We start from the raw sequence: 26,116 nt of genomic DNA, 5'->3' as shown, positions 1-26,116 counted from the left end.
GGGAAGAAAAGTTGCCCAAAAGAAAAAAAAAAAAAAAAAAAAAAAATAATTGTTTTACTGAATTTCCTCTTTTCTGGCTGGAACCATGGAGGGCATTGAAGAGAAGAAAAAGAAGGTTCTTGCTGCAGCAGAAACCAAGAACAAGGCTCCTGCTGCAGTGGATGCCACCAAGAAAAAGGTTCTTGTGCCAGAAACCCTTAAGAAAAAGCTAAAGAATTCTGTGGAACCGAAGATCAAGTACCCAAGAAAAAAAGTTTGCTCAAAAGATGCTTCAAAAGGCAAGGAGGAAGCTTATCTATGAAAAAGCTAAGCACTATCATAAGGAATATAGACAGATGAACAGAACTGAGATTCGCATGGTCTGGATGGCCAGAAGAACTGGCAACTTCTATGTACCTGCAGAACCCAAACTGGCATTTGTCATCAGGATCAGAGGTATCAATGCAGTGAGCCCAAAGGTTCGAGAGGTGTTGGAGCTTCTTCGTCTTTGCCAGATCATCAGTGGCACCTTTGTTAAGCTCAACAAGGCCTCAATTAACATGCTGAGAATTGTGGAACCATATATTGCATGGGGGTACCCAAACCTGAAGTCAGTAAATGAACTGATCTACAAACGTGGTTATCGCAAAATCAATGAAAAGCGAATTGCTTTGACAGATAACTCTTTGATTGCGCGATCTCTTAGTAAATTCGGCATCATCTGCATGGAGGATCTGATTCATGAAATCTATGCTGTTGGAAAATGCTTCAAAGAAGCAAATAACTTCCTGTGGCCCTTCAAATGATCTTCTCCACGAGGTGGAATAAAGAAAAAGACCACCTATTTTGTAGAAGGTGGAGATGCTGGCAATAGAGAAAAACAGATCCACAGACTTATTGGAAGGATGAACTAAAGGTATCCACCATGATTATTTTCGTAATCTGGACGGTAAATAAACAGAGTGACTGTTTTCAGACTGAAAAAAGAAAAGTATTATTATTTAACTTAATTAATTAATTTAAATTTGACTAGAGAGGGACAGAGCAAGTGAGAGAAAAGGTGAGAAAAGAGACTTGTACCACTGTAGGCCATGTGGGAGTCCAGCACCCTCAACCACCACACCAACTGCTGGCCTCAATAAGGAAGGATTTTGGTCCCTACTTTAAAGATAAAAAGAAAGGGAGCTCTGGCGAGGAGCCCTGGGACAAGCCAGGATGGCTGACCACCCCAGCTCTCCATGCTGGCTGGCAGCTGCAGCTACCTCACCAGGTACAGCAGCAGAGCCACCTTCCCAGCCTACTGTGGCCCCCAGCTGCCCCTGCCCATCCACCCCTTGGCTAATGCCTCCCCTGCCAGGACACTGCCCTTCAAACTGGGTTACTACCACCCCTTCTACCCTGTCACGAGGGCTTCTACAAGTAGCTCAGCCCCCGCCAGAGTCACAGGCCTGGGACCTCAAGCTGCCCATGTGCAAAGGTCAATGCAGGCCACTCCACTGAGGAGAGCAGGATCAGTGGGCACTCTCGCAAAGCTGGAGCAACACGGGGGAGCAGGCAGGCAGAGAGTGCATTATTTCATTCTTGGCTCACAGATTTATGGCAGAGATGGTGGGTTTCTCTCTTCTCTTCTTTTTAACCATTGTCTTAAGCATTATGCATCCCTGTGAGATAAAGGATATCTCTAAGTTCGCTCTTTTATATTACAGAATAGAAGAAATAGGTGAGACGTCACTGGAAGACTTGCAGAAAATGATGGTTGTAGCTCTTTTATACAGATGATTGGTTTGTTTCTATGAGGTCCATTATATGAGCTCCGATCAAGAATTTTTCTATTGCTTCGTTTTCCCTTCTTCCTTCACACTGCTGTTTTTTCAGCGTAATCGAACAGCCTATGACATTATGGCAGGGGCCGTTGGGGGAAAAAAAAAAAAAAAAAAAAAAAAAAAAAACAGGATCAGGTGATGCTCAAGAAAGTCCTGAATTCCACACTCTCTGGAATAATGACAAGACTAAATTATGTATCAAGGCCATCAATATCTCTGGGTTACATTAACTGATGATTTAAAAATTAGTCACTTTGGTGTGATGTAGGTGACTAATTTGAAAATGCTGCTTTTACCTGAACGCCAAAGAACTTTTCTAGGAGAAACAAATGTGTTAGATTCAAGTGTTAACATTTTTAGATCAAAAACAAGGTAAGTGGTTTCATAACTAACAATGGACAATAACACTTTAAGATCTAAGCCATTAGAATTTGCTAAAAGCATTCTCCGTTTTGAAATCTCCAAATGAAACTTTATCATTTATGTAAATATGTGTTATCCAGCCTCGATGAGGCTAACTAGATGATGAAGATTTTTTTTTTTTTAATTTCATAATGGACGTTTTTTCCATAAACTAGGTTATGGAGTTGTTACGTGGAATCCATAAATCCCCTGAAACCCGAGAGCTGAGACGAATCCTCCGGGGTCCACACTTTAAGGTAAGTACTGCTGAAATAGAAAAGATGTATCCATCTGGCACTTAGACAAAGTTGGGAAAAACAAATAACCGTGATAGAAAATGTGCTTTCTGAATAAATGTTCTGTTACTCTACATGGGCGACCAACAGGTTGCACATAAATATGTGAGACTCACATGTGACTGGCTCAGTGTGGTCGATCATGAAACCGAGCCTGCTATATTTATAGGAGGCAACCAGAACTTTCCATAGTGTATTGTTTCTTCTACTAAATCATTGTCTCTGTTAAGTTCTTTAGGGATAGAGAGTGGCAATCGGAATAGCTTCTAGTTATAGAGAAATAACCTCCCTACTTCCTTTTAACTTGAGAATATTTTAAGTTTTGGATAAAGTATGTGAAGATGTTCGGATAATATGGTCTAATGATGGCAATCCACGTGAGGGAGAATATGAAGAACATTTGGTTGCAAAACAGAAACCTATCTCTTAGTACTTACAGATTTAGGGATCAGTTTATCAAGAAACTACATCTTTTAGATGCCTGCATTTGGAGGAATGGAATTTATGAGTTTAACATTTCAGTTCATAAGAAAACCTTTGGTTATCAAATGCCCAGTGATAACAGCAAGCACTATCTAGAGAACTTTCTGTGAGTTTCAACTAAATTCTGTCCACTGATATTTTCAGGCAGGGCTGTAGAATGACAACTTCCCTGTCCCAGGAAGTAAAACTTTAAAATAATGGACTATTATAAAGAACTCTTTGATCCTATCTTAAACCAGGACTTACTTTCTCAGTTCTGCTCTGCACAGACCCTTGGATATTACTAATGAATTAAACCAGCAAGATTTTTTAGTTGCCCCACATTCTGCTTTAATTAGGGAAAATATCACTCCAGTTATTTTGTACTTCAAACGCCATAGGATCACCACAGATTACATGGCATTCCAGAAAATGAGGATGTCATGAAATAGTACATTTTAGCAAAACTGAGAAAATATATTATGCTCTGTACCTTGTTTCCTTTTCTTTTCTTTTTTAGAAGTTTCTTTCTTCCGTGTGTGAGAGAGACACAGAGAGAGAGAGAGACAGGCATCTTCAACAGATTTTTTTTTTCCCCCATAGGGAACGTGCACTTGCAAGAGAGACAGAAAGTGAGATATCACCCCCGCACCCCACCTCCCCTAGGAGATTGCCATGCCGCAATCCCTTCTCTTCCATTCTCCTCTAGGGATTTTGGGCACGCATGCACATGCGCCCAGCATGAGTTTTAAGCTGCTGGGTCAGGGACTTGAACTGCGGTCAACTATGTGAAAGTCCAGCAACATAACTGTTATGCCATCTGCTGATCCCTCCAACAGAGTCTTCACACCTGATCCACCCCCAGCCTCAGCCAGTCCTGGATCATGGATATACCCATGCTTGGCATGCTTAGAGAGGTCTCTGGCTGCCAACCTAGAACTCTTCCACGTGGGTTGGACTCACAGAACATTGTGTTATCACTGTAGCACTGTCTGGCCCCTGTGCCTTGTTTTCTTACCTGTCTATTGGATACAATAAATATACCTGACTCATAGAATTATTGTAAAGATCAAATTAATCCACATAATATGCTTATAATTATGCCTGGCATGTGTACATCTTGGTGTCTAATGTATATCTTACAAAGTGCTGAGTCGCCAGCTTCTATATAGCTGTATCCCATGCATGACATTTGTTCCCTTTTTCCTTTTCTGTTTCCAGGCCTTGCTCAGTGCTCATGACACAGTAGCTCAGAAAGATTTTGAACCTCTTCTCCCCCCACTGCCAGACAATATTCCTGAGAGTGAGGAAGCAATGAGGATTGTTTGTTTGGTTAAAAACCAACAGCCCCTGGTAAGAAACTCTTTTTAACTTTTCATTTAGAATTATATGGGTTTAATTGTAAACTAAGTTTCATCTAGTTACTTGAGTAGATTCTCTTTGTACTAGTTTGTTATCGCACTGCTAACAGAAATATCTGAATGGTTTGTAAAGAGTAGAGGTTTATTTGACTCATGATTCTGGTGGCTGAAAAATCGAAAGGTATAAGACTGACATCAGGCCAGCTTACAACATGGTCAGCAGAAGCAGGGAGATTGGCTGGCATACACAGAGAGAAATTGCATTCCACTTTCTCAAGAACTAACGCTCCTCAGGAGAACTAGACTCAGCCTCTCCTGAGACAGCATTAATCCATGCATGAGTCCAGCACCACATTTTCCTCTTGGGATTTTTTTGGGCACACACACAAATGCCACCAAGTCTGGGACTTGAACCATGGTCAACTACAAGGGAGTCCAGTGACATAACCATTATGCTATCTGTAGGTCCCTTTGTGATGTTTTCACTAAGGAAAGATTTCTGTTTAGTGTTTCTCTTTTTAAGAGGTTGTTGCCTTAGGGCGCATGTGCTCACTGGACAGAGAAACAAAGGGGGTGAGAGGGAAAGTGAGAAATCACGCCCAGGGGAGATGGCCACCCCACAATCCCTTCTCCTCCATGCTCCTTCTGGAATCTTGGGAATGCACATGCATGTGCCCAGTGTGATTTTCAAGCCACCAGGCCTGGGACCTGAACCATGGTTAGCCATACGGGGAGTCCAGTGCCATAATCCTTACATCATCTGCTGGCCCCTGGTCTTTTTTTTTTTTTTTGATAGCATGATATGTCTGAAAGGACCACAGGAAACTGCATGGCCTCCCTCTCCCTGGTTGATATGAAAAGCTTCATCTGAAATACCAGAGCTGCATTGACTTGGGGAGCCACCAAATAATGGTCATGTTAGGTAAAAGAGGGATTCCGTTGTATTCTCTCTTCAGGGAGCTACCATCAAACGTCATGAGATGACAGGGGACATCCTGGTGGCCAGAGTCATCCATGGAGGGTTGGCTGAGAGGAGTGGTAAGCTGGAGCAGCGGGATACAAGTATCACTAGAAAAACAGGAGGCCCTTGATCGTTTAGTCTTTTTTCTGGAGAAACTCCTCTTTCCTAATTGAGATCAGGGCTTTCCAGAGACATATTATTGAGTCCTTCCCTTTCTAGGCACTATATTAATATTCTCTCAGTTGACTTTATCATGTAACCAAACGAGGTAAGTATTATTATGCCACTTAATCATTGAGAAAATTAAGGCTCAATGAGATTAAATAATTAATGTACTCAAGATTACACCATTTGAGCCAGGATTCAACTCTATGTTCCTAACTTTTTTTCTCTACTTGTTCCTTTCACTTTCAAAAAAGCATAGGCTGTTCCACATCTTGAAATGCCTCATGCTTTCTCTTTCTATGAGAGGCCAAAATTTGTCCTTTTGCTGCTTTTGTTTCTGAAATGAGTGATTCTCTTCCTGCTGCCCATAACCCCATGTCCTCACCACCCCGCAGCCTGTGAAGCTCACACGTTTTACACCCCTACCTTCTTGTAAATAGCAAGGATTTCCTAGTTGCTAAATCCATTGGTCCTTCCTTTTCCCTCAGTTTTATTTTCACTCCTTTACCACAGGTATTTACTGCTATTGATACTTTTCTTGAAATTGTCATTGTCCTTGGGTTTTGTTCCATGACATCATCCAGCTTCTTGTCTTCTCTCTCTGTTTTGCCTCAGCTTTCTCAAGGCTTAATCTTAACTTCCAGGTTTTTCCACATTTTGTTTTAGTGCACTAACCTTTCTTTTTCCTTTTCATTTATCATTTACTCAATGACCCTGACTTCTCTGTTTCTATTGTTATCTTCTTACCAGTGTGTTCTGGTTCCATTTTACTACATCAGATTAGCAAAAATATCACCATCAGTTAATGCCAACTGTTGGCGAAGATGTGGGAAAATGGAATGCCCAGACATTTCTCGTGCCCATGTAGGTTGGAATAACCAGTTTGCTTTATTATTATTATTTCATAACAAATTGAAAAGTTTTAGAGCGTGCTTGGGTTAGCCAGCTATAAGTATTGGGATAGCTGCCTTTATTTTTTCCTCCTGTTTCCTTGTACCTTTCTTTATTTTGTGTTCCTTTTTGCCTAGGGTTGTTATATGCTGGAGACAAATTGGTTGAAGTGAATGGAATTTCAGTTGAAGGACTGGATCCTGAGCAAGTGATCCATATTCTGGTAACATCTTCTCTTTGCCTTTTTGTTCATGACTTACTGAAATCCTAAGGTTGAACTGGACTGGCCAAGCTTTCATGTGTGCACTGTACTGTGATGGAGATCTGGGTCCCACTCAGCAGCCCCTCTCCAGGACCCAGACCTTGTCTACTGCCATATAGCTTGTTGACCTCGCTCCTTCATCCTTCCAGTTGTCCTGGCCCTGACTGGGAATCATTCTTCCCAAGCCACTCCTGCAGCCTCAGGAACACTGCCAGGTTTCCCAGCTCATATCCCTCATCACCTTAGTTGCTCCATTGGAAGCGAAGCCTGGGTGGGCAGACTGAGACTTTGGAGGCAAGTTGAACCTGAACAATCCACCCTTTGCTCTCCTAATACTTTCATACAGTAACATCTGTTTAACCTCTTCTTGGGGGCAACTTAGGGGCAAGAAAGAAGTCACCAGAGAACAGCATATGGAGAGGGGGCATCCTTGCCAGCCTTGCCACTCTTCCTTGGTTGGAACTAGATTTTTTTTCTAATTTCCAGAGGGTGCATGGCAGACAAAGAGAGGGAGAGGTGTGAGAAAGCACCTGCTTACTCTTACGTAGTAATGCTGCAGTCCCTTCTCCATTTCTCCATCCTATTGTGACCTGAGCGTGCATGTATATGGTGTTCGGTATATTTTTCAAGGTTCTGGGGCCAGAACCACAGTTGGTCATGTAAGATCCAGCTCCCTTAACCACTGGGCTTTGAGGCTAGTCTGGAAGTAGGGATTTACTGATTAGTTGATTATGTAAGCCTGTGGTCTTTCTTGGGTTCCCATTTCCACCCCTCAAACCATCCCCTGAAACACTTATCTGTTAATAGCCATAACAGCATACTACCACCTGTTTACCCCTCTCAAGTGTGGGGCCTGAGGTTTATATATATATTACATAGACCAATGGTTCTTCAACTGGGTTCCCAGGGGAGCTCTAGGTTTTCATAGCTATAGCTTAGAGACTGAGGTGAAGGGGAGTGCTATAAAAAGTATAGCAAGCACCTAAATATTTTGCAAGCCACTGCTACAAGGTTCTATGTGGTATGCTAGGAGCTGTATAGGGAAGTACCGTAGACCATAGATGTGCAACCCCCCATGTCAGTCCTCCTGTTATCTTATGTGGAGTTGTCAGGATAGCAGGATTGTGGAATTCCTAAGAGTAGCAATGACATCTTATTCATCTTGGGATCAATAATGGTTATGAGTGTATGTAACGGGGGATTCTTACCACCCCCGTCAGTGAGGTTTCATGTTTGCTCTATCAGTTTGAGGGGCTCCCCATTTCCAGAATTAGTTGGAAGCTTGTCAGTTTTTATAAAAAAAAAATTAAGAGCCATTCATCTTCCCCCTTAAGACTGGGGTTTCTGGTGCAGAAACAGGTGTTCAGGAAACACTAACTGAGGGTGAGGAGGGAAAGTCAGAGCTCTCATCTCTTCCCTGCGGTCTATGGGAAGAAGACCTTGCTGGGTGGCGTATTTTTATCAGCAGTGAGACAAAGGTCGCTGGGAGGGGCCACCTCCAGGTAGACTTTAGCAGAGTGACACAGAGCTAAATTGCTTTCTATATTCCATTTCTGGATGGTGACAATTAAACCCTTGAGAAAGTCTCTGAGGGGGAGTTCAACATTAGGCATGGACACTTTCAATTGGAGCTCCATCCTTAGATCCCCAGTAATCCTAATCCATGATTTGTCATTCTGCTCCCTGGTCATTGCTTAGGCTATGTCTCGTGGTACAATCATGTTCAAGGTGGTTCCAGTTTCTGACCCTCCTGTGAATAACCAGAAGCCGGTAAGAATTTACTAATTAACCCTTCAGGCTTATGCAATGAATCCTCAAATAACAAAAACAATGACTACATGCATAATGTTACTGTCTTCTACAGTGTGTCAGACAAGTGTTCAATACTGTATTGGGTATTTTTCAATACTAACGAATTGAGAGACAAGATGAGTAAATGAATACAATAAAAGGAAATGGGGTACCAAGAAGTCAAGAAGCAATATCAAAAATGGTGAAACATTTCTCAGAACTAGGAGATCCTATTCCCAAGGACACTTCTTTTCATAGTACTTAGAACTCAGTTCAGGAAGCACGTTCTCTGGTTTGGTGAGGGTGGAAAGGAAAGGTAGAAGTAGGTGGAGGATTGGGAGAAAGGGTTTCAAGTCTTTTTCTAATGGCACCATTATGTACCTGCCTGCCTTCAGGTGTACGTGCGTGCCATGACTGAGTACTGGCCCCAGGAGGATCCTGCCATCCCTTGCATGGATGCTGGATTGCAGTTCCGGAAGGGGGATATCCTCCAGATTGTGGACCAGAATGATGCCCTCTGGTGGCAGGCCCGAAAAATTTCAGACCTTGCTTCCTGTGCTGGGCTAATCCCTTCAAACCATCTTCTGAAGAGGTAGGAAAAATTCATTGCTCCTAGACTCAGGAATGGGTCATCAGGAACAAAAATGTTTTTTCTAAGGCCTCTGTTTCTGCATTTAAGATGAGATAAAGAGAGACAAGCAGATGGACAAATATACACACCCACTGGTTTCTCACCCAAATGTCAACTTATTGATATACCCTAAGCATCTTAAATATCAAGGAGACCAGAATAATCATATCAGCCAGAAGAGAGGAAAACGTCTGGTAAACTAAATTAAACTTAAAAAGTGCTATGATCTGAATGTTTGTGATTCCCTGAAGAAAAAAAATTGGATGTCAAAACCTAATCCCCAGGGGAACCAGCAGTTAGCGTAATGGCTGTGTCGCTGGACTCCCACGTAGTCAACCGCAGTTCGCGTTCCAGACCCTGTGGCTTAAAACTCACGCTGGGCACATGTGCGTGCATGCCCAAGATCCCGAGAGGAGAATGGAGGAGAAGGGATTGCGGCGTGACCATCCCCCCTGGGGGGATGATTTCTCGCTTTCTGTCTCTATGTCTCTCTCTGTCTGTCTGGCGAGCACATGCACCCTATAGCGAAAACCTCTCCAAAAAAAACCCCCAAAAATAAAAAAACAAAAAACCTAATCCCCAGTACAATACTATTAAGAGATAGGCATTTATCAGGGCCAGAAGGTGGCATAGTGGTTAAGGTGCTGAGCTCCTACATAGTCAACTGTGTTTCTAGTCCTGGACTTGGTACCTTGAAACTCACAGTGTGCGTGTGTGCGTGCATGCCTAAAATCTTAGGAGAATGGAGGAGAGGGATTGTGGTGTGGCCATCCCCCTGGGCGGGGTGTGTGTGTGGGGGGTGCATGGGGGATTCCTCACTTTCCCTTTCCCTGTCTCTCTCTGACAAGTGCACACACACTATGGCAAAAACCTTAAAAAGAGAGAGAGAGAGAGAAAGAGAGAGAGAGAGAGAGATGGATATTTATGTGGTAATAAGATCATGCAGGCAGAGCCTTCATGAATGACATTGTAACCTTATAAAAAAAAGGCCAAAGGAGCTTGTGTGCCCCCTCTCCTATGTGAAGGCATAGCCATTATAGAAGGTGTGGTTCTATGAAACAGAGAGTGAGCCCTCACCAGATACCAAATCTTTCAGTGTCTTGATCTTGAACTCCCCAGACTCTAGAACCATGAACAATAAATTTCTGTTGTTTGTAAGCTACCCAATTTATGGTTTTTGTTATAGCAGCCCAGACTAAGACAAAAAGGCTAGTCTTTCAAGGCTGAGTTGAACTCCCAACCCACCACTCTCACCTTGTATTACTGAGATTCTATGAAATCAGCAGGGGAGTGAATGAAGATAGAAAGAAGAGATCTGGGGCAGCTGGTGGCATGGTGACTAAGGTGGCTGGATTCTGTATGACTGACTACACAGTTCAAGTCCTAGACCAGAGAGCTTGAAACTCATTGGGTGGAAGTGCATGCATGCCCAAAATCCCAGGATAAAAACGGAGGAGAAGAAATTGCAGCATGACCATCCCCTTGGGTGGTGGTTTCTCACTTACCTTCTCTCTCCGTCTCTCTCTGGTGAGTGCATGCACCGTACAGTAAATACAAAAGAAAAAAAAAATAGGAAAGGAGAAGAGGTCCAAGGCTCAGCTCAACTGATATTAAGAAATCAAGACAAAGAAAAGGAACCAGTAAAGATTGAGAAGAAATGACCATTGAGACAGGATGAAAATCAAGACTATCTTGTGTCCTTGTCAACTACTTCTGAGAGGACTGAGAACTGACCATTGAATTTAGCAATATGGCGGTCATTGATGTTCTTGATAAAACTGATTTCTGTGGGGGCCCAAGCAGATGTGGTAATTAAGGAGCTGAATTCCCACAGTTAGAGTCCTGGACCTAGCGGCTTGAAAATCATGCCTGCTGTATGTGCATGCACGCTGAAAATCCCAGGAGGAAAATGGAGAAGAAATTGCAGCATGGTCACCCCCACTTTCACCCTGCTGTCTCTTTCTTCGTCTCTCCAGTGAGTATGTTCAGTGGAACCAAACTCCTTACTAGAGTGGGATTTGAAGAAATTAATGACTGAGCATAGAAAACTCTTAGAGACATTTTGGTATAAAGCAGGGCAGAACAATTCAGAATAACTAGAGCAAATGGAGTAGTTTGAGAGGTTTTTTTTTTGTTTTGTTTGTTTGTTTTTTTTCCCAGAGAATATGTGTACTCACCATAAAGAGAGAGAGAGAGAGAGAGGAAGAAAGCATGAGTCCTGGTCAAACTGCAGTCCCTTCTCTATTTCTCTATCCTGTCAAGGGTTGAGGCATGCATGCACATGCACCTAGTTCAAGCTGTTGAGGCCGGAATTTGAACTACACATTCAGCTGTGTAGAATCTGGCTCCCTTAACCACAAGGCCATGGGCTGGCCCAAGTGAGAATATTTTAGATGGAGTGGGCATAATAATGCTAATGGGAATAATTCAGTGAGAGGAAACTTTTTATGACATAGGAGAAAGAGAAGAGAACTGCTGTTGTTGATGTCCCTGAGCAGGCAGAAGGAGATAAGTTCTAGAATATAGGAGTGAGGCTGTCCTGAGATAGGACCATAGACAGCTCATCCATCACAATAAGACCTGGGGTGGGAGGAGGCAGAGTATGTGAACACAGTGAGGGTGGGGGATATGGTAGGAGCTTGTGGAAGTTTCCCCACCCTCTCTTGTTTCCTCAGTGAAATTTGAAGCAATGTCCTAACAGTAGGATAGTTACTTAAGGAGGTAACCACCTCTTCCATGGCCTTGCTGGCCCAGTAATGTAGTCAGGGCTGAAACAAATGACTCCATTTTTTTAAAAAATGATTTTATTTATTTATTTTAGATTTTTTTACCATAGCAGAAAGAGACAGAAACCGAAAGAGGGAAAGTGAGAGAAATTATCCTCCCTCAGGAGGGTAGGCTATGCAGCAATCCCTTCTCTTCCATTCTCCTCTCAGGATTTTGGCCATGCACATACACACGCCTGATTTGTCTTTAAGGCCTCTGGGTCCAGGACTTGAACCTCCCTAACCACTATTTGGCCCCAAATGACTCCATTTTGATTCTGAAAAACTTTCACATTTGCTCTGAAAATATCTCATGAACAATGAGATGGAGAAGCAGTCACCCTTTCACTTGGATTGAGGCAGCTGAATTCTAGGAAACATCTGTCTGTGGTTGTCATGGTTCTGTTCCACCTAGGTTAATCTGGATTGGTTTTGTCTCCCCCTCACAGTATATTTCTTTTTTGCGTAGGAAGCAAAGGGAATTCTGGTGGTCGCAGCCATACCAGCCTCACACCTGCCTCAAATCAACCATGTGTAAGTGTGCGGTTACTTCAAACCCACTGTGTGAGTCCTGGGGAAGCCCACTCCCCCTCTCCCAGGGCTGACTTTCTGGCCAAGAGAGATCTCTAAATGTCCCCATTGCCCCTAGATAATCTCTCTGGCATCCAGTTACTTGAACTCCTACCACATTCATTCATTCCTCTGGTTTCAGACAAGCTTACCATTAATGAAAATACAGATGTTTTGGTAATGGAGGCACCTTAAGTCACCCCTCCCCAGCTCGAAGTCCCCCAAGATCTCTGCAGCTCTTGTCATGCATTACATCGACTGGCAAGCAAGGCTTCACAGCTGCACACAAATCTTCATTGGGTTCTATCAGTTTACAGGGCTTCAATTTCACACTGTTGAGAAGCACCGATTGATAGTCATGGGTGCCTTTGATAAATGGATATTATTACTTAAGGAATGCAGTTTGATTGCTAGACGATATTATTCAAATGGCGGTTGTTAGTAAAGGATCCATGGTGATAGACACTTGTGGACTACCGACTGCCTTAATCAAGGGTATGTCAGCTGGGCAGAGCCTGGCTGGAGCCCTCTGAGTAAGCCTTTCAGAAATGGTGGTCTGGCAGGCTTTGGGAAGGAGTTAAGGAAGTGATGAAGGTGCCTGGAGAAGGGAGGGGGCATAAAGAGGAGACTGAAAGAGCACGGAAGTCAACAACAGGACTAGTGTTACAGACTAGTTTATAACACATCCTTACCCCATTTTTTCTCACTTTTCTAAACCAAAAATTGCTTTTTCCTTTATTTTTCTATCAAAAAGATCTATGACATCTTCTTAAGTATTTCTGAAGGAAAACACTCTTACAATTTCTTGTCACTGACAGTATTTTCATATTACCTTCCAGTTAGAGATACATATTTTACATGCTTATAGTAAAAGCTGCAATACTATTTATCTTTTTTTAAAGCTTGACATGGTATCAGAAACATTTTTATAATATAATCATCATAGTGATATCATAGTTATTTCTCCCGTGTTTTAAAAGTTTCTTTGTTTAATTTTTTGTCATAGGGCACATGTGCTTACTGGAGAGAGACAGAGAGGCAATGAGAGGAAAAGTAAGAAATCATCCCCCCAACCCCCAGGGGGATGGCCATGCCACAATCCCTTCTCCTCCATTCTCCTCCTGGGGTTTTGGACACATATGCACATGCGCCCAGTGTGATTTTCAAGACACAAGGTCCATGACTTAAACCCCAGTTGGCTATGTGGGAGTCCAGCACGTTAACCACTATGCCATTTGCTAACCCCAAAATATGGAGCTGGTTCTATATCATTCTATTCTTATCCTTACAAATCTCTAAGTCCAAGAACCCCAGGGTTGGAGCCACTAATTTTAAAGAGTCACCTCTCATAGGGAAAGTTTCTCAGGGAGCATGATCATTATTTTTTGGACTACTAGATCTTTTTTATTTTATTTTTAACTGTTGAAACCAGCAGTTGACGTAATGGCTATGTTGCTGGATTCCCATGTAGTCGACTGCAGTTCGAGTCCCAGACCTGGTGGCTTAAACTCATGCTGGGTGCGTGTGCGTGCGTGCTCAAGATCCCGAGAGGAGAATGGAGGAGAAGGGATTGTGGCATGGCCATCCCCCTTGGGGGGTGATTTATTGCTTTCTATCCCTCTGTCTCTCTCTGTCTTTTTGGTGAGCGCACGCACCCTATAGCAAAAACCTCCAAAAATAAAAATTAACTGTTACAGATGATGTTGCAATCAACATTATTCTGTATGTTTCTGCTCTATTTAAATCTTAACCATAGAAAACAATCTCAAGGGCAGTCAGGCTACTGGGTCAAGAGGTATGGGCAATTTTATTCATCAAGAATTACTGAAAAACTCCATACATATGTTAGTGCGGGGATGGTTATTAGCAAGTTATTTACCAAAGATGCACTTATAACTGTTGTTCATCTCTTTCCCCCTCCGTCTTCACTCTCCTTTTTTCTTCATTCCTTCCTTTCATTCAAGATTTGAGTTTATCAAATATGCTGAACTAAGCACTTTAATTTATAATTTAGGAGAATACAACCTTTATAAATCAACCATGTGTAAGTGTGCGGTTACTTCAAACCCACTGTGTGAGTCCTGGGGAAGCCCACTCCCCCTCTCCCAGGGCTGACTTTCTGGCCAAGAGAGATCTCTAAATGTCCCCATTGCCCCTAGATAATCTCTCTGGCATCCAGTTACTTGAACTCCTACCACATTCATTCATTCCTCTGGTTTCAGACAAGCTTACCATTAATGAAAATACAGATGTTTTGGTAATGGAGGCACCTTAAGTCACCCCTCCCCAGCTCGAAGTCCCCCAAGATCTCTGCAGCTCTTGTCATGCATTACATCGACTGGCAAGCAAGGCTTCACAGCTGCACACAAATCTTCATTGGGTTCTATCAGTTTACAGGGCTTCAATTTCACACTGTTGAGAAGCACCGATTGATAGTCATGGGTGCCTTTGATAAATGGATATTATTACTTAAGGAATGCAGTTTGATTGCTAGACGATATTATTCAAATGGCGGTTGTTAGTAAAGGATCCATGGTGATAGACACTTGTGGACTACCGACTGCCTTAATCAAGGGTATGTCAGCTGGGCAGAGCCTGGCTGGAGCCCTCTGAGTAAGCCTTTCAGAAATGGTGGTCTGGCAGGCTTTGGGAAGGAGTTAAGGAAGTGATGAAGGTGCCTGGAGAAGGGAGGGGGCATAAAGAGGAGACTGAAAGAGCACGGAAGTCAACAACAGGACTAGTGTTACAGACTAGTTTATAACACATCCTTACCCCATTTTTTCTCACTTTTCTAAACCAAAAATTGCTTTTTCCTTTATTTTTCTATCAAAAAGATCTATGACATCTTCTTAAGTATTTCTGAAGGAAAACACTCTTACAATTTCTTGTCACTGACAGTATTTTCATATTACCTTCCAGTTAGAGATACATATTTTACATGCTTATAGTAAAAGCTGCAATACTATTTATCTTTTTTTAAAGCTTGACATGGTATCAGAAACATTTTTATAATATAATCATCATAGTGATATCATAGTTATTTCTCCCGTGTTTTAAAAGTTTCTTTGTTTAATTTTTTGTCATAGGGCACATGTGCTTACTGGAGAGAGACAGAGAGGCAATGAGAGGAAAAGTAAGAAATCATCCCCCCAACCCCCAGGGGGATGGCCATGCCACAATCCCTTCTCCTCCATTCTCCTCCTGGGGTTTTGGACACATATGCACATGCGCCCAGTGTGATTTTCAAGACACAAGGTCCATGACTTAAACCCCAGTTGGCTATGTGGGAGTCCAGCACGTTAACCACTATGCCATTTGCTAACCCCAAAATATGGAGCTGGTTCTATATCATTCTATTCTTATCCTTACAAATCTCTAAGTCCAAGAACCCCAGGGTTGGAGCCACTAATTTTAAAGAGTCACCTCTCATAGGGAAAGTTTCTCAGGGAGCATGATCATTATTTTTTGGACTACTAGATCTTTTTTATTTTATTTTTAACTGTTGAAACCAGCAGTTGACGTAATGGCTATGTTGCTGGATTCCCATGTAGTCGACTGCAGTTCGAGTCCCAGACCTGGTGGCTTAAACTCATGCTGGGTGCGTGTGCGTGCGTGCTCAAGATCCCGAGAGGAGAATGGAGGAGAAGGGATTGTGGCATGGCCATCCCCCTTGGGGGGTGATTTATTGCTTTCTATCCCTCTGTCTCTCTCTGTCTTTTTGGTGAGCGCACGCACCCTATAGCAAAAACCTCCAAAAATAAAAATTAACTGTTACAGATGATGTTGCAATCAACATTATTCTGTATGTTTCTGCTCTATTTAAATCTTAACCATAGAAAACAATCTCAAGGGCAGTCAGGCTACTGGGTCAAGAGGTATGGGCAATTTTATTCATCAAGAATTACTGAAAAACTCCATACATATGTTAGTGCGGGGATGGTTATTAGCAAGTTATTTACCAAAGATGCACTTATAACTGTTGTTCATCTCTTTCCCCCTCCTTCTTCACTCTCCTTTTTTCTTCATTCCTTCCTTTCATTCAAGATTTGAGTTTATCAAATATGCTGAACTAAGCACTTTAATTTATAATTTAGGAGAATACAACCTTTATAGATGTTATTGGATGGAAAGGGCTGGTGTTTTCTAGAAAAAGTAGATACCCATTTCTAACAAGGCTCACAGCTGCATTTCTATAAGGTACTTGTTTATCATTTTGTTACTAAGCCTTTTCTGATTATGTTAAGGATAAACCCAGAATATTAACTACAGTAATCTGGGCACTTGGTTTTTCTTATTGTAAGTAAATTAATCCAAGAAACTAAAGGATCAATGACTGTGGGTTTTTTTCCCCCCTGCTTCATTCATCTGTATCCAGTGATTTCCATGGAAGAAGGTAAGAAATAGTATATAGGAAAAGATCCTCATCTTCAAATTCTCCTAGAAATTTCCTGTAGTTTTCTTAACTCAATTCAGTTTAGCTATTCGTTAAGTTCCTCTTATGTGCCTAGTAGTGTGCTCATCACGAAGACCCTAATAAAGTGGTGTCAGCCAAAAGAATGCATGCCAAGTGTGATTGTACTAATAGAGGGATTTTTAAAAAAGAAGTAACATTTACGTGCCATATTAGCTCCAGAGTCTAATACAGCTTACAGTAAGAGCTCAATAAAAGTTGTTATGAAATTCATCAGGTGTTTTGTTTCAACTACTTTGTAGCTATTATGAGAACATAGCACTGTAAGGAAAGTGTTATTACTATTCCCACTTTATGGAGGGAAAGATTGAGGTTTGGAGAAATTAAGAATGGTTATCAGAAGTTGCTAACAGTGTAGTCTGGATTCAAGCTTCTGCCTGTCTGCAGGGCCCTGCATCAGGGGCAGATGGCACTTTTGGTTATTATCTCTTCCCCTTCTCCATGTCCAGCCATCCAGATGACTCATTATGATGTCATACCCACACTCACAGAAGCATGAAAGCAAGATGGGGCCAGCTGGTGGTGCAGCAGTAAAATGCAATGCTCTGCGAGGCTGACCCACTGGCCAAGGCTCCAGGTTCACGTTCAGAGGCCTCCCTGAATATGCTGAGCACACATGTGCCACAATCTGAGGATGGCTGAAGCTGAGGGTGGATCACAGCGTCGTGACCCTATTGACCTTGTTTGGGGTGCTGTCTCTCTGTTTCTGTCTCTCTTTCTCTGTCTCTCTTACTCATGGATGAAATAAAGGAAAAGGTTAGAACAGAAAAGAAAGCAAGTTGCTGTCTGCTTGTGAGGAGTGGAGAGGTGAGAGAAAAGTAGTGCCCTTGTTCATCACTTCCATTTCATCCCGGAAATTGGAAAGGGAAGCCAGAAAATTGCACAATGGTGACCTTTGAAAACTGACCTATAAATATAGGACTCCAGCCAGTGTACCCCAAGGACAGAAGAGGTGTGCAAGCTAGGAAGATGGGAGAGAAATAGGAGCAGGAGGAGGTGGGGAATGGTAAGCCCAGGACCTCTGCTTCTGGGTTTGTCTTCCCAGGGCCACATGACAGGCTGGGCATGCCCCTGGGCAGGACTTGGGATGCTGTGGTATCGGTGGATAATCAGCCACTATCCTAGTTCAGACTGCTATAATCATTCAATGGGTGGCTGAAGCAAAGGCATTTATTCTCTCGCACTTGTGAAGGCTGGAAGTCTAAGATAGAAATTCTAACAGGGTTGGTTTCTGGTGAGGACTCGCTTCTTGGTGTGTAGACCGCCATTCTCTCGCTGCCTATTCTTGTGACCTTCCTGCATGCTTGGAGAGAGAGATATCTCTGGTGTCACTTCCTCTTCTTAGAAGGCCACCAGTACTTATGACCTCATTTTAATCTTAACCTTGATTACTCACTTAAAGTCCCAGTCTGCAAATACAGTCATAGCAGGGGTTAGGGCTTCAACATACATATATTAGGGGCAGGGATACAGTTCTGTCCCACCCTAGACATTAACATGGAGTTGTTGATCTAGGAAGTCCAAAATCAAGGTCCCTAAAGTCAACTATATGGGAGTCCAGTGATGTAACCATTATGCCATCTGTTGGTTCCTGTCAACAGTGTTTTTCACTGTGCTGTGATAGACCATTCTATAACCAATTGCACTTGTGCACATGCATTCTTCTGTCTGTTAATCAGTTTCTCCTGACCCCTCCTCACAGTCTCTCATAAAGCTTCTGACATCTACCATCACTCTATTTACTTGCCATCGAGTCCTTCAGTTGCCACCATGTGAGCAGACGCTCGGTATATGTTAAGAGGGGACATACAGTGTTTGTCTTTCATAATCTAGCTCATTTCACTTGATGTTAATACTTTCATATAGCCTACTTTGGGAATATATGTAAGACTCATTTATTGAACCATGATTTGTTGAACACTGGAAAGTGCTGGGTACTGTGCTAGGCACAAGGTATTCAGTGATGAAAGAAACAATTATTTTTTTTCAGAGTGAACATTAAAATGCAGTATTTTGATATTTAAAGGAAAATTCAATTTAATAACTAATCACATACTACCGTCTGTAAAACACTTTCCTAAGCTCTAGAGAGTATGTAAAATCTAGTAAGATAGTTCCTGCTTTCAAGGAACTATTTAGGAGCATGAATAAAGCCAACGCCTAAATGGTTTTATTACAAAGTGGTATAGATGTGTAGGTGCAGAAAGTTCAAGGTAGTAGGAAAAGGATGCTATGTGGGTTCTTAGCAGGCATGTTTATTTTGATTGCTTTCTGAGATAGTTTTTGATGCTTTCCAGGCAGCGGTGTAAGCAAAGACACAGAGGAAAGACTATGACATCCACCTTAATATGGTATAAGATCTGTGAAAGAGAGAAATGGACAGTGGTCTTCCACGTTCAGTTCAGCTCATGTCGTGAAGGGTTTTGACTGTTAGAATAAGTTGTTTGTAAAGTTTTTTTTTTTCATTCTCCTATATATACCTGACTAGGTAAAAATAGTTTACATTTATTAAATACTTCTATATGCTGGAGCTTCTCATGAATTATCTCAGTTAATCCTATACAAGATAGTGAATATTGCCAACCCTCCATTTACGGATGGAAAAGAGGCTAGAAATAGACTATTTTGTCCAACATTCAAAATCCCAGGCTTCTTAAGTTTTGGTCATTTTATGTTATATAACCTCCCATATATACAACATTTATGTTAGATAGCCTTCCAAATATACAATATACAACATTTATATATACCTCCATATCACACATTCTCATATAATACAGTAGAGTCCTCTTTATCTCTTTAAATGAGAGATAGTTCTTAGAGTAATGTTATTATAAGATGGTCTGAGTTTTATTTACATAAGCCCATACATAGGAATTTTGTTTTTAATGTTGACACATTTTTTAAACTCTGTTTTCCCCTTTCTATGCTCTTTTCTAGAAGATGACATGAAGATTGATGAGAAATGTGTGGAAGCAGGTAATGTTTCATCTTGATTTAGCACCAGAAGCTTTCTGAAGCACTTCAGTTAGACATTACGAAGCAGAATCAGCTGAAGGGGGCACAGGCCTTTCCTCTGGAAGAAATGTGTGAAATAACCCCCCCACACACACACACACACACCTCCATGGGCTGGCTCCAAGGCCTGGTAGTTAAGGCAGGTGGATCCTACATAGCCAATCTCACAGTGTAAGCCTCAGATCCAGTGGCATGAGAAACATGTTGGCATGTGTGCATGCATGCCCAAAATCCCAAAAGGAGGGAAAGATGGAGGAGAAGGGATTGCAGCATGACTATTCTCCAGGGGGAGGTGCTTTCTTGCTTTCCCCCTTTCTCTGTGAGTATATGTGTCCTTTAGTAAAAAATAAAACACATGATATCCTCCTCACCCCCATTCTCTTCCTGTGGTTCCAGAATTTGGAAGGAGAAGCACAGCTGTGGGACCATCCCTAGGTTCCCACTAGCCACCAGAAAGTGTTCTAGAAAGCAGAACCTTGGAAATGACATCAGGAACACTTAGTAACATTCAACTATCAGATAATGGAAAACGTAGAAACTGTCAAGTCTTTGTCAAATATCATAAAATATTGACATATCAAAAACATTTTTTGACAGATTTTTGGTTTGGTTTTGTTTTGTTTTGCTATAGTGTGCATGCACTTGCCGGAGAATCAGAGAGACAGAAAATGAGAAATCACTCCCCAAGGGGAATGGCCATGCCACAATCCCTTCTCCTCCATTCTCCTCTTGGGATTCTGAGCACGCATTCATACACATCTGGTGTGAGTTTCAATCCTCCAGGTCTGGGACTTCAACTGGAGTCAACCATGCAGGAACCTAATTCCTTAACCACTATGCCAACCTGCTGGGCCCTGACATATCAAACTTTTTTAAGAGAAATTTTTGCTATAAGGTGTGTAAACTTGCCAGAGAGACAGAGAGAGAGAGAGATAGCAAGCAAGAAATCACCGTCTGAGACAATGGCCACACTGCAATCTCTTCTCCTCCATTGTCTTCTCAGGATTTTGAGCACACATGCACACACGCCCGGCATGAGTTTTAAGTCACCAGGTCTGGGACTTGAACCACAGTTGACTACATGGGAGTCCAGTGACATAACAATTATGCCATCTCCTGGTCTCCATATCAAAATTTTAATAAGCAAAATTTAAATAACAAAACAAAACAAAACCACTTAACTATAGAAGTGTAAAAAGCAGACTAGCATGTGGTGCAGAGGTTGAGGCAGCTGTATCCCATGTGGTCAACTGGACAGTTGTTTTGTTATTTAGTCAGGTACTGTCTTTTGGTAAATTCCTGTATAGACAGATTTTGAGAAAAATATGAAAGCTTTTTCTACTTTATTTATTTATTTATGTATTTATTTTGCTACAGGGCACATGTGCTCACTGGAGAGAGACACAGAGGGAGAGATAAAGAGAGAAATGAAGTGAGAAATTACTTCCCGAGATGGATGGCCATGCCACAATCCCTTTTCTTCCATTCTTCTCTCAGGATTTTGGGCACACATATGCCCTGCATGCTTTTCAAGCTGCTGGGTCTGGGACTTAAACTGTCCAGTTGACCACATGGGATACAGCTGCCTCAACCTCTGCACCACATGCTAGTCTGCTTTTTACACTTCTATAGTTAAGTGGTTTGGTTTTGTTTTGTTATTTAAATTGGGGAAATAGTTTTCAAATTCAGTGGCAGAACTAAGATGGGCTCAAGAATCCCTAGGGTTTGGTTGGGAGAGCCGTTGGACAGACTTGATTCTGACAGGTATGTTCATCTTGGTTTCATGGGCTAATCGAGTTTTTAGAAATGAAAGAACAATATGAAATCTTTAAGTAATATGTATTTCAAAGATTCACAGGACCAGCAGGTAGCATAATGGCTGTGTCGCTGGACTCCCACATAGTCGACCACGGTTTGAGTCCCAAACCCGGTGGCTTAAACTCACTCCGGGTGCGTGTGTGTACGTGTCCAGAATCCCGAGAGAAGAATGGAGGAGAAGGGATTGCAGTGTGGCCATCCCCCCTGGGGGGTGATTTCTCGCTTTCTGTCTCCCTGTCTCTCTCTGTCTGTCTGGCGAGCACACGCACCCTATAGCAGAAACCTCCAAAAAAAAAAAAAAAGATTCACATATATTTCCTAGAACAACTACAAAATAATTCTGACTATATTTTACCCAGTATACATTCTCATTTTTTTTAACTTGCAATAATAGTCATTTCATTTCTTTTTTCTTTTTAGAATTATTTTTATTTAACTTTCTTTCTTTCTTTCTTTTAATTTGATCAGAGAGAGACAGAATGAGAGAGAGAGAGAGAGAAAGCAAGGCACCAGGTCCAGGACTCGAACTGCAGCTGGACATGTCCAGCGCTCTTAACCACCACACCATCTGCTGGCCCTAGTAGTCATTTCCTTTCTATAATTTAAAAATGTTATTAGATAATACATTCACCTAGTTAAAAGTTCAGAAACTACAAAAGTATGTTCAGTAAGAAGTTCTCATCTTTCCACATTCCCCTACATAGTTTTCTTCTTTAAGGTAAGAAATGCTATCAGTTTTTTCAGTATCCCTCCAGACACATTGTGTGTATATAAAAAACAATGATGGGGAACCAGCAGTTAGCGTAATGGCTATGTCGCTGGACTCCCACGTAGTCGACCACGGTTCGCGTCCCGGACCCGGTGGCTTAAAACTCACGCCGGGCGTGTGTGCGTGCGTGCCCAGGATCCCGAGAGGAGAATGGAAGAGAAGGGATTGCGGCGTGACCATCCTCCCTGGGGGGTGATTTCTTGCTTTCTGTCTCTCTGTCTCTCTCTGTCTGTCTGGCGAGCGCACGTGCCCTATAGCGAAAAAAACCTCTCCAAAAAAAAAAAAAAAAAAACAATGATGTATGTTCTCTCCTGCTCCTGACCTTCACCTTTTTCACCCAAACACAACTGCATAGACCCTTTCATGGTATGCTATACAAATTGTTCTATTCCTGCTTTTTTACTTAACATTATGTATCTTGGAGACAATTCTATTTTAGTATTTAAAGAGTCTCCACCCCTTTTTTTCTTTTTAATGGCTTATTAGTTAAATCAGTTATTGTAGGGACCAGCAGTTAGTGTAATGGCTATGTTGCTGAACTCCCATATAGTCGACCACGGTTCAAGTCCCAGACCCAGTGGCTTAAACTCATGCTGGGCACATGTGCGTGCATGCCCAAGATCCCAAGAGGAGAATGGAGGAGAGGGGATTGCGGCATGGCCATCCCCCCCCAGGGGGGATGATTTGATGATTTCTGGCTTTCTGTCTCTCTGTCTTTCTGGTGAGTGCACATGCCCTATAGCAAAAGAAAAGAAAAAAAAAGAAAAGAAGAGAAGAGAAGAGAAGAGAAGAGAAAAGAAATCTAAGCAAAAAGTTATTGCATAATCACATATTTGTAGACACTTGAATTATGTCCAACCTTTTCTATTGTAAGTGGAGCAACAGTTACTAGCTTTGTAAGCATGTCATCTCACACACATCTCACAAAGTGAATATACTTTGGCTGCAGCATGGCCTGCTCCCAGGGTGCTTGAGTTGGTAATGTTGCTATGTATTCCCAATTCCCTTCCACGGACATCATAGTTCCTAATCCTTATCTCTATTTTTTTTTTTTGAGAGAGAGATTTTTGCTACAGAGCATGTGTACTCACCAGAGGGATAGAAACAGAGACACAGAAAGCAAGAAATCACCCCCCAAGAGGGGATGGCTACGCCATAGTCCCTTTTCCTCCATTCTCCTCTTGGGATATTGCACATGTAGGCACATATGCCCAGCATGAATGTTAAGTCACAGGGCCTGGGACTCAAACCATAGTAGATTAAGTGGGAGTCCCACGACATAACCATTATACCATCTGCCTGTCCCCCAGTCTCTTTTTTTCTTTTTTTGAGAGGTTTTTGCTATAGGGTGCATATGCTCAACAGAAAGAGAGAGATAGTGAGACAGAAAGTGAGAAATCACCCCCCGGGGGGATGGCCATGCCACAATCCCTCCTCCTTCATTATCTTCTCGGGATCTTGGGCATGCATGTGCCTGGCATGAGTTAAAGCTACCGGGTCCAGGACTCGAACCAAGGTTGGCTACATGGGAGTCCAGCGACATAGCCATTATGCCAACTGCTGGTCCCAGCCCCTTAATCTCTTTTAAAACTCTAACGAGAATTGCTTTGATTAATGAGGAGGTTGTTTTATTTCATATCTTCTTCAGTCAGCTGAACAAACCTACTCAATCAAGCCATTCATGTATTTGTTCTGCTTGCCATACACCCCTGGCTCGTGAACCCCCAACTCTTCAGGCAAGGCACATCACTCTTACCTCTGCAAACCCACAGGAACAGTGCTGTGTGATATCTAACAATCTGTAGGCGTTTCCTGTGACATTCCACTTTTTCCTTTCCTCTGAGAGTCTTCTTAAATCTTATTTTTTTGGGGAGCCAGCAGGTGGAATAGTGGTTAAAACACTAGACTTCCACATGGTTGACCGTGGTTCAAATCTCAGACACAGTAGCTTCAAAGTGTGCCAGATGTGTGTGCATGTGTGCCCAGAATCCCAAGAGAAGACTGGAGAAGGGATTGTGGCCTGGCCATCCTCCCTGGGGGGTGATTTTTCACCTTCCCCCTCTCTGCCTCTCTGGTAAGTACACACAAATTGTGGCAAAAATCTAAAAGAGGGACCAGCAATTAGCATAATTGCTATGTCGCTGGACTCCCACGTAGTTGACCGCAATTCAAGTCCCAGACCCCGTGGCTTAAAACTCACACCGGGCGCATGTGCGTGTGTGCCCAAGATCCTGAGAGGAGAATGGAGGAGAAGGGATTGTGGCATGACCTTCCCCCCTGGGGGGTGATTTCTCACTTTCTGTCTCTCTGTCTGTCTCTGTCTGTCTGGCGAGCGCACGTGCCCTCTAGCAAAAAAACTCTCAAAAAAAAAAAAAAACCTAAAAGAAAAAAAAACTCTTTTGTTTTAAATTTTATTTTTAACTTTTACTGTCCTCTGCTTGGTCACCATGGCCCAACTGCTAACTGCCATGAATTTCTTTAAGGCTTATATTGGGTTGTCAGAAAAGCCATTATGCACTTTTGCAACAGGTGGCACTAGTTCAGTTTTCAAGGTAACTGAAGTACCAGAGTCATTCGCATCTGTACATTATTGCTGTGTCATTTGACAGCTGACAGTTCTAGCTTTATTCTAAAAAAAAATTAAGTGATTTGGTTGCATTTTAGAGATTTTACAAGTTGAGGATGAAAGACCACACTGCACTTTTGCCATATTTTACTCTTTTACTTCCATAAAGAGAAGAACGAGCATCAAGCTTGAGAAAAGTTGCATAAAGTTTACAGTGACAATGCTCTACAAGAATATCAGTGCCAACGAGGTCTACAAAGTATCTTCCTGGTGATTTTGATCTCCACAATGCTCCTTGCTTAGGGAGGCCCACCAAGGTCAATGACAACAAAATAAAGGCATTGATCGAGTTAAATCCATGTTACATGACCCAAGAGATTGCAAAAACATTGAGCATCCATCATTCAGGCATTTACAACCACCCAAAGAAGCTGAGATACGTAAGCGAGCTCGATATTTGGTTTCTTCATGAACTTGAAGTGTTGCAGAGCGCTTGGACCTTGAAATGGTTAATGTGCACATAACAGTGAGAAAACACAAAACACTGCGCTCACTCTGCCCTGAAAACAGGAACTTGTGACCGTATTGGCCGGATTAAGAGCTCGGCAAGTTCCCTAAACATGTCTCACAGCCCTATTACTATCTTGGCAGCGTAAAACTTTAGCAAATGCTTACTGCCCCTATGGCACCTTCTTATTTAATAAATGTATGGAGAATCATCCAGTCTGGGCTGCACTTCTCTGACTGTGAGCCCCCCGGTCTCCCTGTTAAAGATCATTACTTGCCAGGACCAGCAGATGACAAAATGGTTATATTGCGGGACTCCCATGTAGTTAACCATAGTTCAAGTCCTGGACTTGGTGGCTTAAAACTCACACCAAGCACATGTGCATGCGTGCCCAAGATCCTGAGAAGAGAATGGAGGAGAAGGGATTGCAGCATGGCCATCCCCCCTGGGATTTCTTGCTTTCTGTCTGTCTCTGTCTCTGTGTTTCTGATGAGCACACCTACCCTCTAGCAAAAAAAACAAACAAAAACAAAAACAAAAACCCCAAAACAAAAAAACCTCTCCTCAAAAAAACAACAGAAAATAATCACTTGTCTTATGTGTTCTA

The 26,116-nt window shown here is 42.3% G+C and overlaps 1 protein-coding gene and 1 pseudogene across 1 annotated transcript in view; both read left to right on the top strand.

Moving 5' to 3' along the window:
* MPP4 (MAGUK p55 scaffold protein 4) overlaps positions 1–26,116 on the top strand; it is a 52,786-nt gene that overhangs the window by 6,900 nt on the left and 19,770 nt on the right. The window contains exons 4-12 of the mRNA XM_006153044.1: positions 2,381–2,461; positions 4,184–4,315; positions 5,280–5,361; positions 6,478–6,563; positions 8,301–8,372; positions 8,789–8,985; positions 12,259–12,323; positions 16,735–16,752; positions 19,771–19,809. Of these exons, the coding sequence (XP_006153106.1) occupies positions 2,381–2,461; positions 4,184–4,315; positions 5,280–5,361; positions 6,478–6,563; positions 8,301–8,372; positions 8,789–8,985; positions 12,259–12,323; positions 16,735–16,752; positions 19,771–19,809 (772 nt within the window). The remainder of the gene's footprint in view (positions 1–2,380; positions 2,462–4,183; positions 4,316–5,279; positions 5,362–6,477; positions 6,564–8,300; positions 8,373–8,788; positions 8,986–12,258; positions 12,324–16,734; positions 16,753–19,770; positions 19,810–26,116) is intronic.
* LOC114008618 (protein FAM8A1 pseudogene) lies at positions 1,218–2,324 on the top strand (annotated as a pseudogene).

Source organism: Tupaia chinensis, unplaced genomic scaffold, assembly GCF_000334495.1.
Source record: "Tupaia chinensis unplaced genomic scaffold, TupChi_1.0 Scaffold000361_2, whole genome shotgun sequence".
Classification (NCBI taxonomy): Eukaryota; Metazoa; Chordata; class Mammalia; order Scandentia; family Tupaiidae; genus Tupaia; species Tupaia belangeri.
The sequence above is the reverse complement of the archived record's forward strand: the minus strand, read 5'-3'. Positions and strand labels throughout refer to the sequence as shown.